Source organism: Pyxicephalus adspersus, chromosome 5, assembly GCF_032062135.1.
Source record: "Pyxicephalus adspersus chromosome 5, UCB_Pads_2.0, whole genome shotgun sequence".
Lineage (NCBI taxonomy): Eukaryota > Metazoa > Chordata > Amphibia > Anura > Pyxicephalidae > Pyxicephalus > Pyxicephalus adspersus.
The window spans coordinates 129,426,200-129,447,704 of record NC_092862.1 but is presented as its reverse complement, the minus strand read 5'-3'; the positions used below and the strand labels follow the sequence as shown (position 1 = coordinate 129,447,704).

Below are 21,505 nucleotides of genomic sequence, written 5' to 3'. Positions count from 1 at the left end.
CTTTGTTGTTTTGCCTGTTAAATAAACAAATTACAGATTTTAGTTTTTATTGCGTGTGCCAACTTTTTTGAAAATTGAGTTTGTACAATTATAATATACTAAGCCTGATTCATATAGGGGAATCAGGTGATACACCCCTCCCAGGACACAAATTTTGAAGAGGAACCACATGGAATTTTCGCCCCTAGCACCCCTCTTTCTAAAGTTATTGTCATTAAATACATTTATACCTTTATCTACTGCCTGCCTCTAGATGGCAATCTTCTTGGACTGTTTTCTGGCTCTATTTTGTCAGGTATCAGGCTGTCTGTTGCCAGGCAGAAAAATCTGTGGAGGTGCCTGTCGCCAGGCAGTTTTGCTGTCATCCTTGAGGCTGATTGGCAGTCCAACTTTTGGAGGGAAAACAACCGTCTAGTGACATTTTTCTCTACTCTTTGTAAGTCTGTGGAGTTGAGGGAGCATCATATTTTACCTCAGGAGCTCTCAGCTACATCACCTGTCCCAGTTTCTCTTCCTGCCATTATGGATACCCTGCTTGGTGAATTGATGAAAAGAGTTGGTGAACCAGGAGGGGAGGAATGGGTAAAAAAATGCCCTCAACCTGTGGCTTCTGACCTCCCTTGTGGTGGAACAGCTGCCTGCCACTTCCTTTAATGGTGCTTCTACAATGCTCCTCTCTAGTAATAGGCCTCACCTGTGTGCTGGGTCCATTTCTCCTGCCTCTAGGTGGCGGACTTTTCTGGACTTTTTTGCGGCTTTATATTTTTAGGTGTCATGCTGTCTGTTCCTGTTGCCGGGCAGTTTTGCTGTCAGTCTTGAGGCTGATTGGCAGACAACCCTTATATTTCAAATATAAAGCATGGTGGCTCAGGGGTTAGCACTCTGGCCTTTGCAGCACTAGGTCCTAGGTTCAAATCCCAGCCAGGACACTATCTGCATGGAGTTTGTAGGTTCTCCCTGTGTCTGTGTGGGTTTCCTCCGGGTACTCCGGTTTCCTCCCACATCCCAAAAGCATGCAGTTAGGTTCATTGGCCTCCCCCTAAATTGACCTAGACTGCATTAATGACATATGACTATAGTAGGGACATTAGATTGTGAGCTGCTTTGGGGGACAGTTAGTGACACAACTATGGACTCTGTACAGCGCTGCGTAATATGATGGCGCTATATAAATACTGTATAATAATAAAAAAATATAAGTTTTGTTTGTTTTTTTCTAAATGCAACACCCTTTTTTTAAAAAAACAAGAGGTGCAGCATTGCCCCCTTAATTTTCGTTCGCCTAGGTGATCAAGAATGATTAGGAACACAGAGCCTCCCTGGATACCTACGTCTCGCATCCCAGTAGGCTCTTGGCTGCTCCTTCTGTGCATGCCTGAGCATCCCAGACATGCGCAGAGGTAGCCCTTTCATCAATAGAAAAGAAATTGCCAATCTCACGCATTTGCAGTGAAATCGGCAAATTTTTCCCAATCTACGTCACATGATCTCACGCCTGCGCAGTGATGCAGGAAGACGATCCCAGAAGAATAGAGGAGAAGATGTCAGCGCAGATGTCTGTCTTTAGCAAAGCCTGCCTGTCTTGGGTCCAGCAATCTGTCTTTATATGGTCACTAATTTTTATTTTTAATAATTATTACTATACATTTTTCTCCTACACATGTTAAACTCACTGGTCTGTAGGTGACACCTTATACCTTTTTATAGATAGGAACAATATTACTGTCCACCAGTCAGAGGAAGATGTTATAATAAAAAGAGCAAATGTATTAAACAGATTAAACATTCCCTGGTGGTAATCAGGTACTGCCATTGAAACATATGGAGCTGGAAGATTACCATGAGGCAATGCCCCTGATTCATCAAGCAAAATCGGATTATCGCTCGCGCATTCGTATTAGCGATCCGGAATCGTGCGCGATCGCGCTATTCAGCAACCGAAAAAGCTCGCGCACGGAGCCGCGAAAGTGTGTTTAAAGATTTGTGATTAGATCGTGATTAGCGCAAAAGTAAGTCTGGCTGTTTATCCACAAGAATTTGTCATTAATAGACATATGTTCACCATCAGAGAAGTTTGCCCAACTGTGTATACTAAGCTGATACAATGTCTTCCATAAGGTTCAATAAATACACTTCTTTGAGTTGGTTCACTTTATATCACATTTCAACATGGTGTTTGAGAGACATTATCGACAGACACAATTTTGAGTTCTCAAAAAAAACCCTGAAGAAGCCCTTCTTTGGTGAAACTACTCCGTCCATTTTGATGGCCAATCAGAAAATGGCCTCTTGATCAGCCCTGGCTATTTAGTTAGCTCACAGACTGCACTCAGTGTTTGTGCAACGTGCCAACCTTGGTGTGCCCAAGGACTGCAACCTGGCTATAACCAGCAGTACATCAGAGGCTCTGGAGAAAACCTGGTTACAACTTAGACTCTGCGCCTCTGGCTCACCCCACCTCCATACAAGCCTCAGCGCCCCCTAGTGGTCTTGGCTCCCCATGACATCAATATTGTTCACTAAATCACCTATATTTTGTTTAGTGGGGCTATGTTAGAGCTAGGTTCTAACACAGAAAAGGTATGTCTACATTAGACTTTAATAACTCATTAAATAAATCACCCATACATAATTGATCATTGTGCTATAAAAGTAATTTGTGCTATAAAAGAAATTTCTCAGCATTACCAACCCCTGATTTTTCCCTCGTTTGTTCGGCGAAAACACGACCTCGTAGCGAATCACAAGGCCATTCTTGCTTACTTTCTCAGTAAGTGAGAAAGGCCCGATTCGCTGCGAGATCGAAATTACAAATCTTGCATGCTCATCCCTACTTGGTACCTGAAAGAGTGGTCAGATTCAATTCTCAGGTATCTCCCCTTTCTTTTGGTTGATGTTCTCTGTCCAGTGGTTTCTCACTTTTGTTTTTAATTTATTACTAATATAACTGAATTGCAGATTCCTAAGATGCCTGAATGCATAATTGGATAATAACATTGCTACAAATTATTTCCCTCTGTATTAATAGGGTATATGTGAGATCTGTTATCAGAGATTATTTCCCTCTGTATTATTGGGGTATATGTGATATCTGTTATCAGAGATTATTTCCCTCTGTATTATTGGGGTATATGTAATATCTGTTATCAGAGATCACTTTGGGAAATCCCTACTGTCAGTGTATCAGCTACATACACAAATATATATTTGCTCTGCCCTTTTAGTTATCTTTGCTGATCTACACCCCCTGTCTAGTTACAGCTAGCATAGGTTAGGCATCCGATGGCCCATAGGTAGCAGAGGTCCGGTTGCATTGGCAGATTAGTGTGATTGCTAGGGTCTAAGTGGTAGTGCAGATAGATTGTTCCTGAACTCCAGAGACTTTTCCTGCATCCCTGAACTGAAATTGGATAATTTCCCACGGTACACCCGAAGATCTCTCAAGGCACACTAGTGTGCCGCGGAACAGCGGTTGAAAAACACTGATCTATAGGATAGCGCCATAGCCTGGTTTGTGAGGGTCATTTACCTGACCCCCCCATAACTGAGCTACAATTTGTTTTAGTTCCTATTAGGCTATTTTTAACAAATATCTTTTCTGCATTAATTATTATCTGATCTATTTCTGTAGCCCTGGTGAACATGAGTTGCTATGACCCCTGAAATGTGTTGGTTGTATTTGTTGTTTGACAATAAATTGTAGACAAAGTGGCTTGGCACGCCTATATTTATTTATTTATTGTGTTTTTTAAAGAGGAAACTTCTAATGCTGACCTTCAGCTCCCTGGTACTTTTGGGCACAAACATCTGCTGGATCTGAGATATTTTAAAAAAGAAAGGGATAGAATCTGTTAATCGCTGTAGTGCCACAGCAAGCATTTTAAAAGGGCAAGCATTTTGCCTCATTGGGACCCTGGGATCCTGCTGCAGGGGGTTTTAGGGGGCACAATGTCTATAAATTGGGGCACATGCCCTAGTGAGATTCAGTGTAACATTTACTCATGCTTATGTTCCACATACCAAGTTTCCCATAACCCTAAGGACATACAGCCATACATAGGATGCATTGAAGGCTAGCAGCAATGCTCCATAAACAGAACTCCAGTCATTTTTTTTTAAACAGAACTCCAGTAATTTTTTTTCCAGTTGTTGAATGATATCAGTAAATGGCAAGATGCATTTGATTTAATTCATTTTATTTTTTATTTCCCTTTTTAATGACAGGAAATAAAGAAAAATTTTGTAAGTTTTTTTGTACATACAACAGTGCATGTTTTTACAGTAAGATCATGATGCAGTTTTACATTTAAAAAGAAAAATTAAATAGTAATGTAATACTTTCAAAAGCTATACATCTAAATACATAAAGCTACATACTGCCTTTTTCTTTGTTTCCTGTTTTTTTTAACTTAGTGAAATATTTGAATTTCTTCTTCACTTCTGCCAAATTGCTTTTTTTATAAAGTTATTATATCCTATTTCTAAAGCTCAAACATTTATTTTTAATTATTTTAAGAACTTGTCCTTTGACAAATTTTGCTTTCCTTTCAAGTTTTATAGACAAAAAGGGATTAAGGAAATTTCTCAAAGGTAAGTGATAGCCTCTCTTTTTTTGGACAATTTTGCCTCTATTCCTAATCCAGTGACAACTGAAAGTTTTGGATTTTGCCATTTTAATTATTTTACTTTCAATCCGAGTGACACTTGTCCAGACCAATAAAGGGTAATTGTTCCCAGTCAGGACATGAATAAAGTCTCAGGAAAAAAATTCATGCCAATTTGTACAGGTTCATAAAGATGATTTTACTATTCTGTCAAGATACCCTAAACTCATTTTGGGGGATTCACCCCAAAAGACAACAGACTGCAAAAACAGCTGTAGCTAATTCAAATCTAGAAAAATTGCAACCAAAAATATCTGTATTAGAAATCCTGATTTGTAAGTAACACATGCAGCAATTCTACAATATAGTCTGCTTTTCGGTGTCTAATTAAAGCCAGAAAAGTTGATGGTGATGAAATCATAAAATCATTTTTTGGACTGTAAAAATCTGGATATATGGTGCTGTAAACTTTACAGCCAGGTTTCCAGTATTATGTTCTCCACCAGATTTTCTTCATGTGTCGAGTTTTCTTTAATCCATGATGCTACATCTAAAATGGTTGTGTTGGGATCGAGTAGTCTGACAACAGGAACATTTACTTCTTTTTCTTCAAAGATACGATGTTGTAATGTTATTGCCAACATGGAGTCAATCCCTAAAGTATTCAGAAGGCTACTCATTGTGATGTCAGTTAAGGTGACATTTGTGAGCTCACTTACTAAAGACAAAACGTAATCCTCTGCTTTTTGTTTGTTAATTTTAGATTGCTTTACTTGGACTTTGTCATCAAAATTGTTCAGATATTCCATCACCAAATTGTAGAATCGTTTCTTCATAACTGGGATGCGTGAAATCAGGTTGTCATACATCAACTTAAAATCAAACCTGACTATTCCTTGTTGGGTATTGTTAATTAAGAGGCTTTTCTTCAGGTTTGCATGAATTTCTGGTACATTTAATAGGAGCAGTCCTTTGTTTTTTAAAATGTCATGAACCTGCTGTTTATTAAGTAAAAGCCCAATATTAAGAGCACCCCAATTAATTGAGTGAGCAGGAAGACCAAGATTTCTTCTGTATTGGCAGAAAATGTCTAGGAATGAGTTGGCAGCAGCATAATTAGCTTGTCCAGAGCTTCCGACAAGTGATGCAACAGATGAATAACATACAAAAAAATCTAGTTTGTGGTTTATTGTGGCATGGTGAAGATTGACAACACCATCAATTTTTGGGCTCAGAACCTTCTCGAAAAGTGACAGATTTAACATTTCCAAGATGCCATCATGCAGGACAACGGCACTGTGAAAGACACCTTTAATTGGAATATTTGGGAAGTTCTTTTGTAATGAATCAATAGCTTTCTTCACCTCACAATAATGGCCTATATCACATGGTAGTGTTATTATCTTAGCATTTTCCTTTTCACTCTGTGCTTTGGCAATTTGTTGTTTCATTTCGGCATTTGGGGTTCTTCTTGAGAAAATCACAACATGGCCACCTCCATTGTGTAGAATAAATTTCACAGTTTCAAATCCCAAGCCAGTCAAACCACCTGTAACAATATAAACTGCATTGTGCCTGAAAAGAACTTCATCAGAGACAGACATTGGTATCTTTGCAATTGTGTTATTGTCTAACTCAATGAGTGGTAGGGATTGTGCTTTAAAATAGCTTGAGACTGTATTCAAATTCGATTTGCTGTTAGAAAGCTGTATGATAGATTTAGGTAGAATGATAGGAATGTTGGAGGACAGTGACCGAAGCCATTTGTAAACATCTTTGGAAAACCGCTGTAGGTAGGCTGTTTGGAAAACAGATCCAAGATCAAGTATGTGTAGGTGAATGTTCTGTCCCACATTAATTGCTAAATTTTGAAAATGTGTTGAATTTTTGTGGTCACGTATAATCACCACATCTTTAAGAAGGGAAAGCTGGGCAAGGTCTTCTCCTGAGATTACTTCTGATGTAGGAAGAATGATCATGGCACTGCACTGTTTGGCATTAGCTGTACTTCCTGAAGTTATTACTGTTTCCCAACCTCTTTGCTTGGCTGCCTTTAATAAAATTGTATTCAAAACTGACTTCTCTTCCGTTGTTACAATTGCCAGTTTAGGTTTGTTTTTTGGACTTGGTAGTTGCTTGTGTAAAATTTCCCAGGCTAAGACAAATAGTGAAACAAAAGGCGAATCTCTTAACAGTGCAAGCTTCTTAGTTAAACAGCAAACACTCTCTGGAAGCCTCACTTTGGAATTTGCAACTGTTGGATAACATGAAGCAACTTTATCGCCAACATGAATTTTCCGGACATCTCTTCCAACTGCTGTTACAGTTCCGGCTAAATCCAAAAGGATTAGCTTATGTTTATCAGAAGCATCTTCATTCCAGTACAATGTGTCTCCATATTGCCAGCTAGAAAGACTAACAGGAAAGTAGTCTTCAGTGTGGACACCTATTTTATCAATTTTTATTTCTACATCTTTGCTTGAGTTTTCAGTGATTCTTGAATTATTTGGCTCAGCAGAAAGTTCGTCCATCTTATGGATATTAGAAGTGCACAAGGTAAAATTGTCCGACTTCTCTAAGGGTGCTGATAGCTGTCTACTGTTTTCAATGTCTGTGTAGGTAATTTCACCTGTATAAATACATCCTTCAATAATTTTTATCTCAGGGTATTCATTTGGGTTGTAATGAAGAAGAACCTGAGCAAGTGCTGCTATATCTTGGGGATTTGAGGAGCCAATATCGATCAGCTGAAAGGTAATGTTCTGTACTTCAGTAATACAAGTTCGTGACATTCCCACAAAAACAAATCCAGGATTAATGTGATCAACTGTGCTTTCTGTTGTCCTAAAAGTGACTGTCTTGATACAAGTTCCAGGGTCCATTTGTCTTACTGCCAGAATTAGCTGTCGATAGACCTCACAGCATTTTGCTAGATACTGTGTGGGATTAATAGGAATCGCATCACTGAGACTATGAATCCCCCACATAAACACAATGTCTTTACATCTACTACTTTGTAGTTTTTGTAACTGGATGTCTGAATCCCAACTGTTAAAATGAATGTAGCTCACTCCCTCACGTATGTATGTTGATATTTGTTGGCTCACTCCAGAGTTATCTGCGTAAATCAGCATATTTGGCATCACTTGTGAAACATTCTCCAAGCTAGGTGCCTTTGTCCATTGAATTTGGAAAAAGTCATTAGCTTGTGTTCGTGCTGTACGTTTCATCAGTGCTATCCTGGCATTTTTTATCTCTGCCAACACTGTTCCGTTGTTGTCAGCAAAACATCCACAGACTTCAGCATAGCTGCTTGTGATTCTTATTGTTTTTATGTAGATCACCATTTCTTCTTGAAGTGGTTGGAAAATCATTATGCTTCCTATGGAAGATGGGAAGATTGCTTCAGCCTCATTTATTCTTGAGCCAACCACACAAACAACCATTTGAAGGAAACAGTCTAAAATCACTGGGTGTATGTGGTATTCATACATTGTTTCTTTGACTTCTTCTATTTTAATCTTAGCAATTCCTTCCATCAGCTTTTCTCCATAGTGAACGTCACATAGCTGTCTGTAGACCTTTCCATACTCAAATCCAAAGGTGGATAGTAGTTTATAGACCTCTTCCTTTTTGAAAATAGTTTGACATCTCTTTACAATATGCTCGATGTAAATTCTTTTATCACTATCTGGCCAACTGCTAATTCTTTGTACATGTCCAGTTGCATAAACATGTGATGTCAGAATTTCAAAATGAATAACTTGGTCTTTCTGGTGCATTTTTACATTCAGCTCCTGGGATTCTTTTTGAAGAACACATGGATTCAAAAATTTTGCACTCATTTTCAAGCAGTGTAATGGCACCCTGGGTTTCAAGCTTGTGACTGCAGCTGCCAAACCAAGTTCTACAAAGAATGAACCAGGAACAAGGGCAGCCCCCAAATTCTTGTGCTCATAAACATATGATGTCAGCGATTTCGATAGAGTGCATTTAAACTCGGTGAAATCTGCATTTACACTGTGTAGAAGTGGATGAATAACAGAGGCAGCAGATTGGTTTCCTTGACTAATTTGATCAAATCTTATATCTTGATTGTTGTGCTCAAACTGGTATCTTGGAATGTGAGATGGAGAAGTTTTATATTCTGCAAAAAGATTGTTCCAGCTAGGATTGTATCCTTTTTTGAAAAGTGCAATCAGCAAGGAAAAAATTGTTTCATACTCATTTCTAGGATGCACAGCAGGCATAACAGTTGTATTTGGTCCAAGGATATCAACAATGTTTTTTTGCAGTGCTCTGCGGGGACCAATTTCTATAAACACAACATGTTCTTTATTATTTGCTGAGGCTTTTATAGCTTGTTCGAACACAACAGGCTCACGAATATTTCTAGCCCAGTATTCTCCAGTTGTGAAATCTCCTTTGATTGCTGGCTTACCAGTCACTGTTGAAATAAGCTCACATTCCAAATTATTTGTGTGTAAATTCTGTAAAATGTTTTTAGTGTCATCTAATATTGGGTCCATCAAATGGCTGTGATATGCAGCAGGAACATCTAAAACATGGAGAAATATATTTTTTTTCTTGTAGTGTTGGGATAAGTGATCACTGAGTCTCTGTATAGCTTCTTCATCTCCAGAAAGTGTACATGAGGAGGTACTGTTGTAAGCTGCCATGCATACCTTTCCATTGTATGATAAGAGTGTGTTTGATATTTCTGTTACTGGTACATTTCCAACAACAAGCATTTTCCCTCCGGTAACTGTGCATTGCAATTTGCTCCTGTGATAAATAATTTTAACAGCATCTTCAAGTGAAAGTAGACCAGAACAATATCCTGCAGCTACTTCTCCTACTGAATGTCCAACAACACAGTCTGGATTCACCCCCCAGTGTCTTAGAAGATGAACAAGTGACACTTGGATTGTGAAAAGCAGCAACTGGGCAACATCTGGACTGGAAAAGTCATCATATTCATTCTCCAGCAATTGGACTACAGAAAGGGAGGTATAAATGCGAATCATCTTGTCTACCTCCAAACATTTTGCTTTAAATATTTCCTCATTTTCTAACAAAACCTTGCACATTCCTTTGGAAAGGACTCCATTTCCACAGAACACAAACACAATCTGAGGACTTTTTGGAATGGGATGTGTCTCTGTATTTACAGACTGGAGACCTTTCTGTAGACTGGGCAAAGAAGAGGCTAGAAATGCTGCTCTATATCTGAAATTAATATGAGTCCTTCTGCAGGCTGCGGTATAGACCAGGTTCTCCAAGGATAATGATGATTGCATTTTGCTCAGCTCTTGTACTGTGTCCTCAATGCTTAATTGAAGTGATTTACTGGAGGCTGCTGAGAGAATAAATATTTCAGCAGGTCTCTTGGAATGATGTTTAGAGTTATTCTCTTTATATTGTTTTACAACAACATGAGAATTAGTTCCTCCAAAGCCAAAGCAATTAACGCCAGCCATTCTTCCAAATTTTGCATCTTCATGCCAATTTTCCGAAACTGTTGGAACAACTAGTTTAGAATCTTCAATTTCTTTAATACCATTTTCTTTTGAATAATGTAAGGATGGAGGAATCATTTCATGTTGCATCATGAGCAGAACTTTTATCAATGCAGCCATCCCGGCTGCTGATTCTGTGTGTCCAATATTTCCTTTAACTGATCCAATTTTCAAAAGTTTCATTCCATTTGGGCGTTTTTTTCCAATGATGTTGCCTATACTGGTGGCTTCTATTGGATCCCCAACAGGTGTTCCTGTACCATGAGCTTCAACATACTGTAAAGAACATGGATCTATATCTGTGTAGATACGCCTTAATAGTTTCTCCTGCTGCTCTTGAGATGGTTTGGTAATTGGTGTTACTGACCGTCCATCTTGGTTAACTGAACATGCACATATGATTCCCCATATTTTGCTGTAATCTTTTTTAGCCTGTAAAAATAAATATGTTCTTATTTATTACATGAAGAAAACATGTGAAAATAAAGGAAAAGTGGATGCATATGTATATATTTTTTTTTATATTGCACTACCACCTCATTCTGTACTGTGCATTAGGCATTCCCTATTCCACATTCCCTATTCCGCTTTGCCTCAGTCTTTACTCTGCCATGCATGTCCTAAACAAACCACCTGATTTTGTACATGCTCCTTACTCAGTTGATTAATATGTCAGCAGTTGATAACTGTTAAGAAGTATTCACATTCTTTCAATTTCCTTCTTATTTAAGTTAGAGTCATGCAGAGTGTTAGCTCTTTAACTATAAAATGTGTACAGAAAAGCAAATGTATTGCAAGATTTTCTGTTTTTATTACTGGTTTTGCTGAGATTTAAATGTGTTTACAGGTCATATGCTGACAAAAATAAAACATACCTGTTTTAAAGGTTTAAGAACCACAATGCCGCATCCTTCTCCTCTTCCATAGCCATCTGCATTTTTGGAAAATGGTTTACTTGTTCCCTCAGGAGAGATCATTTTTGCTTTACTGAGAGCAATATAGATGTGGGGATCTATAATACAGCTGACACCTCCACATATTGCCATCTCACAGTCGCCTGTGAAAACAAAGAACCTTTTAACCTTTTTGCTAGATTTTACTTTTGAAAACCATGGATTAAGTTGAAACAATACAACCTTTTCTATCCCTGGCAATTCTTTTGCAGTGGTGGTTCAAATTCACATTCAGCTACCTGAAATGCTCTTGCTTTTAGTCAATTTCAGTTTAAAAATCTCCAGTGCCCAAATTGTTGTCTCTGTAGAATCAGGAATAATTTAATGCCAAATTAAGAGGGTATGTGGCATCATGTACCTCAATTTCACCTGGAAATAGAATTAAAGGGCCTGGATAGGGCTGTAAGTATTTGTATTGCTGCAGATTTGAGGCTGTTTATTTGGTGTTCAGGTCCAGAATGTCCTGAAAAGAATGGCCAGAAATTGAGATGGTTCTGAATCCAAGGATAATAAAAAGACCTGTGTCTTGAGACTGGGGGAAGTTGCAGCCTGAGGCCAGGTGGCTCAGGTAAACTGTCTGTGTGTAGCCCAGGAGGTCTCCCACAGTTTAGGTCTGTGTGACGAATAGAGCCAGATAGCTAAATCTGTGTTGTTTTTTTCCATCATGCTGTAATAACACTGATCTCTCACGAGGAAAAACCTTAGAAATTGCATTGTATCAACGTTTTTGTGAGTAAAACTGGGCAGAGAGCAATTTAATTTTAACTGAAGGCTGAAATACCTCTCTGCAGTGAGTGCGTTTGAAGTCAAGCCCTCAAATCTCCTAATCATATATCTCCCTCTAAACCTCTGTAATCTGACTCTGTCTAACATAGTAGAAGCACAAAATGGCAAGTAATGTATGTGGCTTTTTTCTATTTACTCACACCTATCTCGCTATATAAACTGCTGCAATCTGACCATTTTCAAGGAACACAAGCTCAAGCAACATCAGTTTTCTTTCCTAAGCATATCTGTCCCTATAAACTGCTGTAATGTGACCCTCTCTTTTGAGCACAGAACAAAATGGCTCCTTTCTTCAGGAAAGAACACTGTAGGGAGCCTACAGTAGTTCCTATCATTGACAAAAAATTTAGTACTTTGCTGTGTAGTGACATGGGGGTTAGCTGGAGGAGCAACTGTGCACACCTGAACATACAGGAGATTGGCACTCTAAGATATTTGTTAGGTATGATCATAGACACACTGGCTACACAAAATGTTAAACAATCTACAATAGATTTTTCTATTGTCTTTACATGACATTTTATAGAGTTCTGGTTTGACATCAATCGGTACCTTGTCTTATAGCTTGGCAAGCTAAGTGTAGTGCAACAAGGGAGGAAGAACAGGCGGTATCCAGTGACAAAGAAGGTCCAGTCAGGTTGAATTGATATGATATCCTGTTTGCTGCTATGCACATTGATGTACCAGTTCCATTGAAGTGATTTATGTTTTCAGGATATTTATTGTATATATGTTCTGCATCTTTGTTCATTAAACCTGCAAAATATAGAACAGATATACTCAAAACCAAATCATCCTAAACTCCTATTGCAGGAATAAATAAAACTTGTTTAGTTAAAAAGCTGAGGACCTAACCTAGCCTACTCGCCAAGTAAAGAGAAGAACCTGGGTAATCCTGCAAACTTGGAATGGATCTAGTCCAGGATGAAAAACATTTTCCAGGTAATAGCACATTATTTTTAAGAAATCCTTTCCAGCCTTGATGGGTCACTAAAGTTCCCCCATGATAGACTATCTTAACCTGTCTTGGACAGTTTTAATAAATCAGACCCTAAGTGTCCTTCCTTCTAATACAGAGGAAGGGTCCTACTCTTTGCGGCATTATTCTTGGAGCAAAACATATAACATATCTATCCATAAGTTAAACTCCGTCATAACGACCCCAAAAATTGCATTAATGATATCAAGCACAAGCAATTACAAAAAAATATATTTCTTACCTATGAAGACACCAGTATTGCTTCCACTTATACTTTCCATGGCATAACCAGCATCTTCCAGAGCCCTGTATGTACACTGCAGCAGTAGTTTGTGCTGGGGATCCATGTGATCAGACTCTGATTTATGAATTCCAAACAGTTTGTTGTCAAACATATGAATTCTACGATACAAAAATGCATATTAGTATTTGAATTCTAAATATTGTATATGAACAATGATTAAAAAATTCTAAGCCAGTTTTTCTTTTGTCTCTCTCCATATTTATGAAAGCTGGATAACAAAATAGAAAAAGCATTGATGGAAAACTATCCTATTTTGGAAAAATATTGAGTAAAAACAGCTAACTAAAGATGACATTATTGCTTGAAAAGTGAAACGGAAATGTGACAGTTACAGAAAGTAAAAGAGGATGAGAGAAATTTATTTGCACAATAACTTATGAGAAATTATGCATTTTCACAAATATTTTTGACACTTTACAAGTTTAACTTGCCGACTTTTTAAATCAATGAAACAGTGCCTGAACATGGTATTGTCACCAAATTTTCTATTGATGGGTAGCAGGGGGACCATGGGAATTTATCACATGTAAAGATATATATATGAAAAAATATATGTATATTTATATATTATTTTATTATATTGTTTTTCCATAAAGTGTGAGTGTGGTCACTAAAACCCTTTTTTTAAGCCACCTGCCACATTTTCAAGTTAACTGCAAAGCCAATAAACATAGAATCGTACTGTGATTTGGTATACTTTGCAAAGTTAGTTTTCACCACATTCACCAATGTGCAAAGTGATAATTCACATCATTAAGTGAACAGCCTAAACAGCATTAGTAAATTATCCCTGTTGCATTCCAACTGGCACAACCATTTCAAGGCTAAGTTTTAAAAATGTACAGAATACACTTACCCCTGAACAATACCTGCTCGGCATATTTTGGTATAATCTGAATCATTCCAGTGTTTAGTACTAAATCTTTCTTCGGGTATCTCAACTGTGCAGCTCTTTCCTTCAACAATAACTTTCCAAAAATTATCAATTCCCTCTCCTGTCAAATAGAAAATTAACACAACAACATTGAAAATTATTCCACATTTTATAAATAGACCCCCATAGTGTGATAGTGAACATTAAAGCTGAATTTTAATACATTTAAAAAAAGAAAAACGTGTTGAATATAAACTGTCTATTTTAACTTGTACATCTGCACCAACCAAGGGGAAAAGCACCATGATGACCTACTTAGTGTGTTACTCTTACATTATCCAATCATCAGACTTGGGGAGGAAAGTGTACAAAACCTTTAAAGATCTAAGATGTGGATCCAAGAAGAGTAATCACCATTACGTACCTCCAGGGAAATTGCACCCTATTCCAACTATCGCTATAGCATCTTCTAAGTCTTTCATCTTCCAGTATTTCTAAAAGGTAAATGTAAACCAGGCACTGTAAAAAAAAATATATTTATATATGTAATGTTAGGAAAGGTATTTCCAAACTATTTAAAGTTGGGATAGACAGAGAGGTACATACTAGAATCTCTATCTGTTAATATATTTTCTGGGGATTTTACCAATGAAGATGGCCCCGCAGTGGGCGCCCCCCAATTATTACTCCACACTACTTCTCCAATGGCGATATTCACGATCCACGATACACGCCAGCTGTCACACACAGCACATTCTCTAGCAGGCCTCCCGTCTCAGTCTCCACCAGTGCTCCCCATACCCAAATTAAACAAACAAGTTAAAGAGAAAACAAAAGGGAAACATTGCTTTATAATGGACCCCGCAATGTTCTATGAACAAGAATAAAATATTATACAAAATATGACAACAGATCACAACAAATATACAAATTATCACAACAGATCAAAGAAAAAATGGTAGAAATATTCTAATACTGTATGTACATATATAAAATATTATTTTCTATATCATTTTAGTATATATTCTACATAAAAACAGTTCCAAAAAATAAGTTGAATAAAACTAAATATAATTACCTGTGGTCTGTTTCTTTGAAGCATCTATACTGATATACCTATTTATAAACATAAATACACCATTGCAAGCCATCCCTCTTTATAGTTGACTCTAAAGAACCTGCAGAAAATTTTCAACCAATCGTCTTGAAACAAATCATTTTTTATCAAATCATTGATAGCTATATCATCTTAAGATTAGAAAACTGTAAAACTTTATTACTTGGACTACAGAATGAGTTACAGTAACTCAGAATAATTGATATCTTTATTATCTCCAGTGTAAGGTTTTATGTCATTAACACACATTCTGCTTTACCTAATCGAAAAATGACCTACGTGTAATAATATAAAGATGTTGTAAAATATTTGTTACTTTTTTTGTTACTATTTCCTCTAAAAGAAAATTCTTGCTTAATGTAGTATAAAGCAAGGGCTGGTACATAGCACCATGTGGTACATTACATCTATTACATACCAGCCGTATGCAGACTTGTATTCAACAGAAAACCAATCGGTTTTATGAACATGTTTCATGCTAATATGAATTACATGAAAGCATTTACCTTGCAATATCTTGGAGCAGGAGTGCATTGATTTCCCAAAAAACCAGACTCAGTAGTTTCAGCACCTACTGGTCACACTCTAAAGCTGCGTACACACTTGGAATTTTTGTCTTTGGAAAGGATCTTTCACGATCCTTTCCAACGACAAGGGACTGCACGATGCATGAACGGTGCTGTACATACAGCACCATTCATGCTCTATGGAGAGGGGAGGGGGAGAGCGACGGAGCGGCACCCTGCTGCGCGCTCTCCCCTTCCCTTTCATTACGATCGGCTGTCGTCCATCGTCCGTGGATCCGGCAGGTCGGTCGTCCGGACGATGGACCACACCGACTGTACACACGGAAGATTTTCGCCCGATAATTGGCCGATGCTGATTATCGGGCGATAAAAATCTGCCGTGTGTACTTAGCTTAAGTGTCTTGCTGTAGCTTCTATTGGCCTGTGAGGCAATCCATCACAATGATGGGCAAAGAAAGGTAAAGAGGGTCCTAGATGAAGAGCTGAAAATTCCACCATAAAGGGTAGTAAACAATGTGTTGGGTTTTGGAAACTCTAACAGATATTGTTTTTTTGCAGGTATTGCATATTGCTTGCTAAGGCCTACAGATGTCTTTTTCCCTTTTTGTGTCCTAAAAACTGGTTCAATATTTTATCAATGTCTGTGTACATCTGTGTACTTGTTTTTTAATTCGTCATCTGTTCCTTCTCCTCCATTTTATAATATTTAAAGGGTGAGGCCTATTTATAAAGAGGTTATGCACTGAAATTGATACATAATGTCTTTGTGTATTAGTAATTTATTGGGCCTGGTTTATTAAAGCTCTCCAAGACTGGAGAAGACAGGCTATTGTAGGAAAAGCGGAGTGATCCAGCAAACCTGGAATAGATCTTGTCCGGGATTGAAAACAACTAATAGCAAATGATTTAAGGAGGTTCATTCTAGGTTTGCTTGCTAACCAAGGTTCTCCTATGATAGTCTATCTCCTCCAGTTTTGGAGAGCTTTAATAACTCAGAACCCATTATATTACTCTTCATGTTGTCATAGAAGCTGATCCAGAAGCATAATGGTTAAGTAGATATATAGCATTAATTTCCCTTGCATAACTGCTGAGGGTTACAAATAATGGTACTGTCCAATATACATCTACATCAAGTTGCAGAAGTTGGAGTTTCTGCCATTTGGCCTGGAGAAGAATCTATCCCTCCTTATCTGATACCTAGATCTGTATTACAAAAAAAAATTTTTTTACATGCAACTTTTTATTTTCTTTTTTTTTTAAACCATTTAGAAATTAATGACAAATACATTGTTTTGGTAATGCCAATTTTGCTAATAAAAATCCAAAATCGAAAAAAATAAACACATACATGACCCTTTAGCTCTGATCTTCCTCTGTAGGTGCACCTATATTTTATTACTGGATTGGCAAAAACAGTGCTGCTAAGGAACCTGGATGGTGGTTTTTTTTATAAGTGTAGCTTCCATGAGGAATACTTAGACCAGTGTTTCTCTTTTTATAACACAGGGGAGCCCCTTGAAACAACATTCAGGTCTTCAGGGAACCTCCACTGTAAATAATATATCCAGGGCTCACAGCATGGTGGTCAGTAGGACATATGCCTTTCACATTGCTCGCCAACCTTATAGATAGTCATAAAGATCTTTGGTGTCACCTAAACTGACCTGAGAGTCACAAACTGTTCTTTGCTCAAGGAACCTCTTGCAAGCTCTGGAAAAAAACTAGAGTTCCACCCTAACCTGATGAGTAACACTGACTTGGATCATTTAGTATAAGTTATAGAAGAGTGGGAGGGAGGGTGGACACCAGATTAGGTGTGCATGGACTTTATTTTCTGCACATAAATTTGATGGACTTTACCTTTTTTCGATGCAGCAATATACCAATAAAACCTGCAAACAGCCTATTGATATTAAAAAAATAACAAGTTAAAAATGATAGTTTTATCTTTTCTAGATAAAATAAATATTGCAGTTTGCTCCATAAAGAGAAAGGTTAACTACAAATTCAATAAAATATTTTTTTTAGTTTAACAATTACATTGAAAGATAATCTTCCACAGAACCATCTGCACATTAATTTTTTCCTTGTTACATATCTGAAAGTTCAGTATATTTTGAACTGATGATGATCTGATGTACAACATGTACAACATTATGACCTGATCATTTCCCTGTAACAATAACTCTTTTTTCTCCCCAAACATAAATGAGATTAGTGCATAGACAAGTATGTTCAGTCAGCCTTTTTATGCACGTTTGCTAAAATAGTTATTAAACAGACCTATCACCAGATTTTTAAATGGTAAATATGGGTGGCTGTCCCTTTTATATAATTATAAAAAATGTGTTTTTTTTTATTTATAAAAATTTCCCCTTCCGTCTTTACAGAAAGCTTTGTAGGCTGCTATTTCTGCACATGCCCATGATCAGGCATGTCATAGGACTTTCCTATAATGTCTAAAAAAATGTTCAGTCTCACACATGTTGAGTGAGATTTCAGAAAAACACGTCACCCGATCTAGCACAGCACAGGCACAAGATGGGGGCGCAAGGGGAACACAGAAGAAAGAAGAAGGCAGGATTGGACGCTACTGTTAGTGCTGGAAAAAAGAGGAAGTCAAGCCAGTGCAGAATCTGCTAGGCTCCGTTTGTGGACAGATCAAGGGCTTGCCATTGGTAAAGGTAAGTGAATTTTTTTTCATGAAAGTTCGGCTTTAAGAGACCCCTTGGTATGCTTTTAAAATAGAATTGTTGTTAAAGTAGATTTTTTTTCCTTTAAGATTGTGTCAGCAGGCCTTAGATATCTACTGGACCAGCTGGTATCCATTTCAGCAGTGGTTCTTGAAGACTCAATGGGCCTGATTTATTCAAACTTTCTCACTTTATCAGTGAAGCTTGGTGATCCAGCAAACCTGGCATGGATTTCTTATTAAGTAATTCGCTATTAGCAAATGTTTTGAATCCTGGACCAGATCAATTACAGGTTTGCTGGATCACCCAGCTTCACTGACGAAAGTGTTTTTAAAAAAACAGGCCCAGTGTTGTAATGTCACGCATCCACATTGTTACGCATATTCAAACCTATTGGAGGATCAGTTCTAACTGCAGAGGAGCTGTACCAAGGTCAAAAGTTGACAAAGCAGCTTCATGGAGAAAATTTGACCTAAATAGTATTGTTACCATTGGGAGACTGTGCTGCAAGCCAAAAGACTGTGACATAATAGGTAATGAACAAGCTGGGGGTGGACGGCAGTCTGCAGCAACAAGGAGCCAACACTTATTACTATTATTATCACACAGTATCTATATATAGAAAGAATTCTCTTAGTATGACTTAGTAAGACTTTTTCTTTTTTAGTTTATATATTTAAAAGTTGGGCATTGTTCAGACTGGCAACGAAGTTGCACTGTGGTTTCTGCTTCCTCATGCCTGTGAACTGCTGGCTCAGGGGAGACACCACAAGTAGCTTCCACCCACAGACAGCCCCATGGCGAATGAATAGGGGTAGCAATAAATATAATATTGGTGCTGATGTTGGGTTTAAGGCTGCGTCGTTGGGAACTATTTTTCTTGATCGTTTCCAGCAACAAAAAAGTGACAAACGAATGAATGAGTGATGTACACACAATGCCGTTCTGTTCTATGAAGCGGGGGGAGAACAAGCAAGTTGCACTCCACTGCACCTTCATTTGTATTGCAGTTGTTCATTGTCTGTATTCTATAGATCTGTTAGGACGGATCCATGAATGAAGCTGGCTGATTGATGTACACATGTCAGATTCTCGCCCGAGACAAACCTAACTGATTGGACTAGAAACATCTGACTTGTATACATAGCCTAATTCAGAAATCAAAGATCCCTAATAAACCCAGCACACATTCCCACTGAAGTACGTGTATAGATATCTTGTGATCTATCAGAAGAAGCTGCTAGACATTGTTATTATTAGTTTTTACAGCCTAGTAGCTGAGCAACAAAAGCACAAAGAGAGTTTTGCCACAATGAAATAGATGTAAACTATGAAGTAGATGAATAATAGCCTGTCACACAATATCATATCAGCTTCAATAACTTATAAAGTCACAAATGAAATATAATAACTGGAAAAACGACATAGCTGACATTTGAGAACATATCTTCAGATTAGTGTTATCAGTCTGTCTTTTCAAAGGAAGTTAGGTGTTATCCAACTGCTTTTTAGTATATAATTCAAGTTGTCTATTAATATTTTAAAAACGCAATATGTTACTCTAAATGCTGATAGATTATCACTTGTTTTAATCAATATTTGCATAAATAGCAAATTATTATTTGAACTCCTGAAGTCAGTGAATTGCTATGACAAACGCTCAGTTCTTGGGTAAAACTTGTAAATCTTTATTACTTTCAACTCACGCTTTGCCAAAATGCTGCATTTACTTTGAAAAAACTGAGAAAAAAATTGAATATTATTAATTGTATTTATATAGCACCAACATATTACAGAGTGCTTTACAATCATTATCTGTGCTGCTAGCACTTTACTATATGCTAGGCAATGCTACGTAGCCCAGACCTGAAAGATGAACTTACACTGTTCTATAGTGTCTTCTGATAAGTTTTAAGCTACTCAAACTTTAAGTAGGTTTATAAACTTTTCTCTCTACACATTTTTTTATGCAGCATTTGTCTCAAGAAACAAAGGTAAATATGAAGATCTTGGAAGGTCTTTAAGGCTTAACATAGGGGAACCCGTTAAAAATAACTTTCAGTTCTTTTTTCAGTTCTGTTACTGTAGCCACAACTCACAGTATATTAGTATAGTGATCAGTAGGAATAATTCCTCTTACATTGCTGGCCATTGGGATGGCAGTCATCTCTACATATAGATCATTGGGATATGTTGGTTCCACAGAACCCTGGTTGAAAAACACTGCTGTAGACCATACAAATCCAGCAGTGGACAATGCTCTAAAATTTTTAGTACAAGCGGCTATACAACAGTGCTTGGACAGGTACACACAGATCCTGCTTCCTACTAAATGTACTTCAGTGTCTCTAGGCTTCCTTAGAGACACCGAAAGATCCGCAGAATCATCGGAATATGCCAACCAGTTGCTGTCTTGTCTGCCCTTAAGTGTTATTTTGAAGAGAGTTTTCGCTTTGCCACCAGTTTGAAGCAATTGACGTTCATTAAAATTGATCAGTGCTGAACTGGTGACCTTTTTGAGCCATCTTTCTGATGCCAAGCAGTAATTGCACCACCACCAATGACCCTAGCACGTCCACCATGGCCACCAACTGCACAAAAAAAAAAAAAAAACAATCATAAATATAGATTCCGATAGGACCAATGCCTTATGAATTGGTTAAAGAAACTATTGTAGTGATTTTCCACCAAGGAGAACATTCACAATACCTTACTTCTTACTGTGCTGTGCATCCATTTTATTCTTTAAAAATGGATCTTGTTGTGGAACAAGTAATTTTTAAGTGAGCTGCAGGGAGAACAACTGTGGACCTCTACCATTTGCATGTTATGTGTCTCCAATATCTCCTGTACCATTAAGACCAACTGCTATACCAAAAAAACACCTCTGTATTTTCCTTTTTGTTGATAACATTTTATTCTACTAGATTGTAAGCTCTTCAGGGCAGGGTCCTCTACTCCTGTATCACTGTCTGTATTAGTCTGTCATTTGCAATCCCTAATTAATGTACAGCGCTGCGTAATATGTTGGCGCTATATAAATCCTGTTTATTAATAATAATAATAATAATAATAATTATTAGTGTTCTAAAAATGTATGATGTCACCTCGCCAGATACATAGCCCCCTGACACATTTTGCTCACA

General features: G+C 37.6%; 1 protein-coding gene across 1 annotated transcript; it reads right to left on the bottom strand.

Moving 5' to 3' along the window:
- Positions 1–4,884: 4,884 nt before the first annotated feature.
- LOC140332111 (phthioceranic/hydroxyphthioceranic acid synthase-like) lies at positions 4,885–14,501 on the bottom strand. Its single transcript, XM_072413406.1, has 6 exons — positions 14,444–14,501; positions 14,002–14,140; positions 13,083–13,243; positions 10,999–11,180; positions 10,940–10,947; positions 4,885–10,574 (listed from the first exon to the last, which is right to left on the bottom strand). Exons 1-6 carry the CDS (start codon positions 14,499–14,501, stop codon positions 5,075–5,077), a joined length of 6,048 nt encoding a protein of 2,015 aa, XP_072269507.1. The 3' UTR covers positions 4,885–5,074.
- Positions 14,502–21,505: the final 7,004 nt, after the last annotated feature.

Excerpts from the sequence above, each read along its gene's own strand:
- LOC140332111 (XM_072413406.1), bottom strand. The coding sequence starts at position 14,501 with ATGAAAGACTTAGAAGATGCTATAGCGATAGTTGGAATAGGGTGCAAT. Across the intron at positions 13,244-14,001 it reads CGAGCAGGTATTGTTCAGGG|AATTCATATGTTTGACAACA; the intron begins GTAAGTGTATTC and ends TTTGTATCGTAG. Across the intron at positions 11,181-13,082 it reads CAATACTGGTGTCTTCATAG|GCGACTGTGAGATGGCAATA; the intron begins GTAAGAAATATA and ends TTGTTTTCACAG.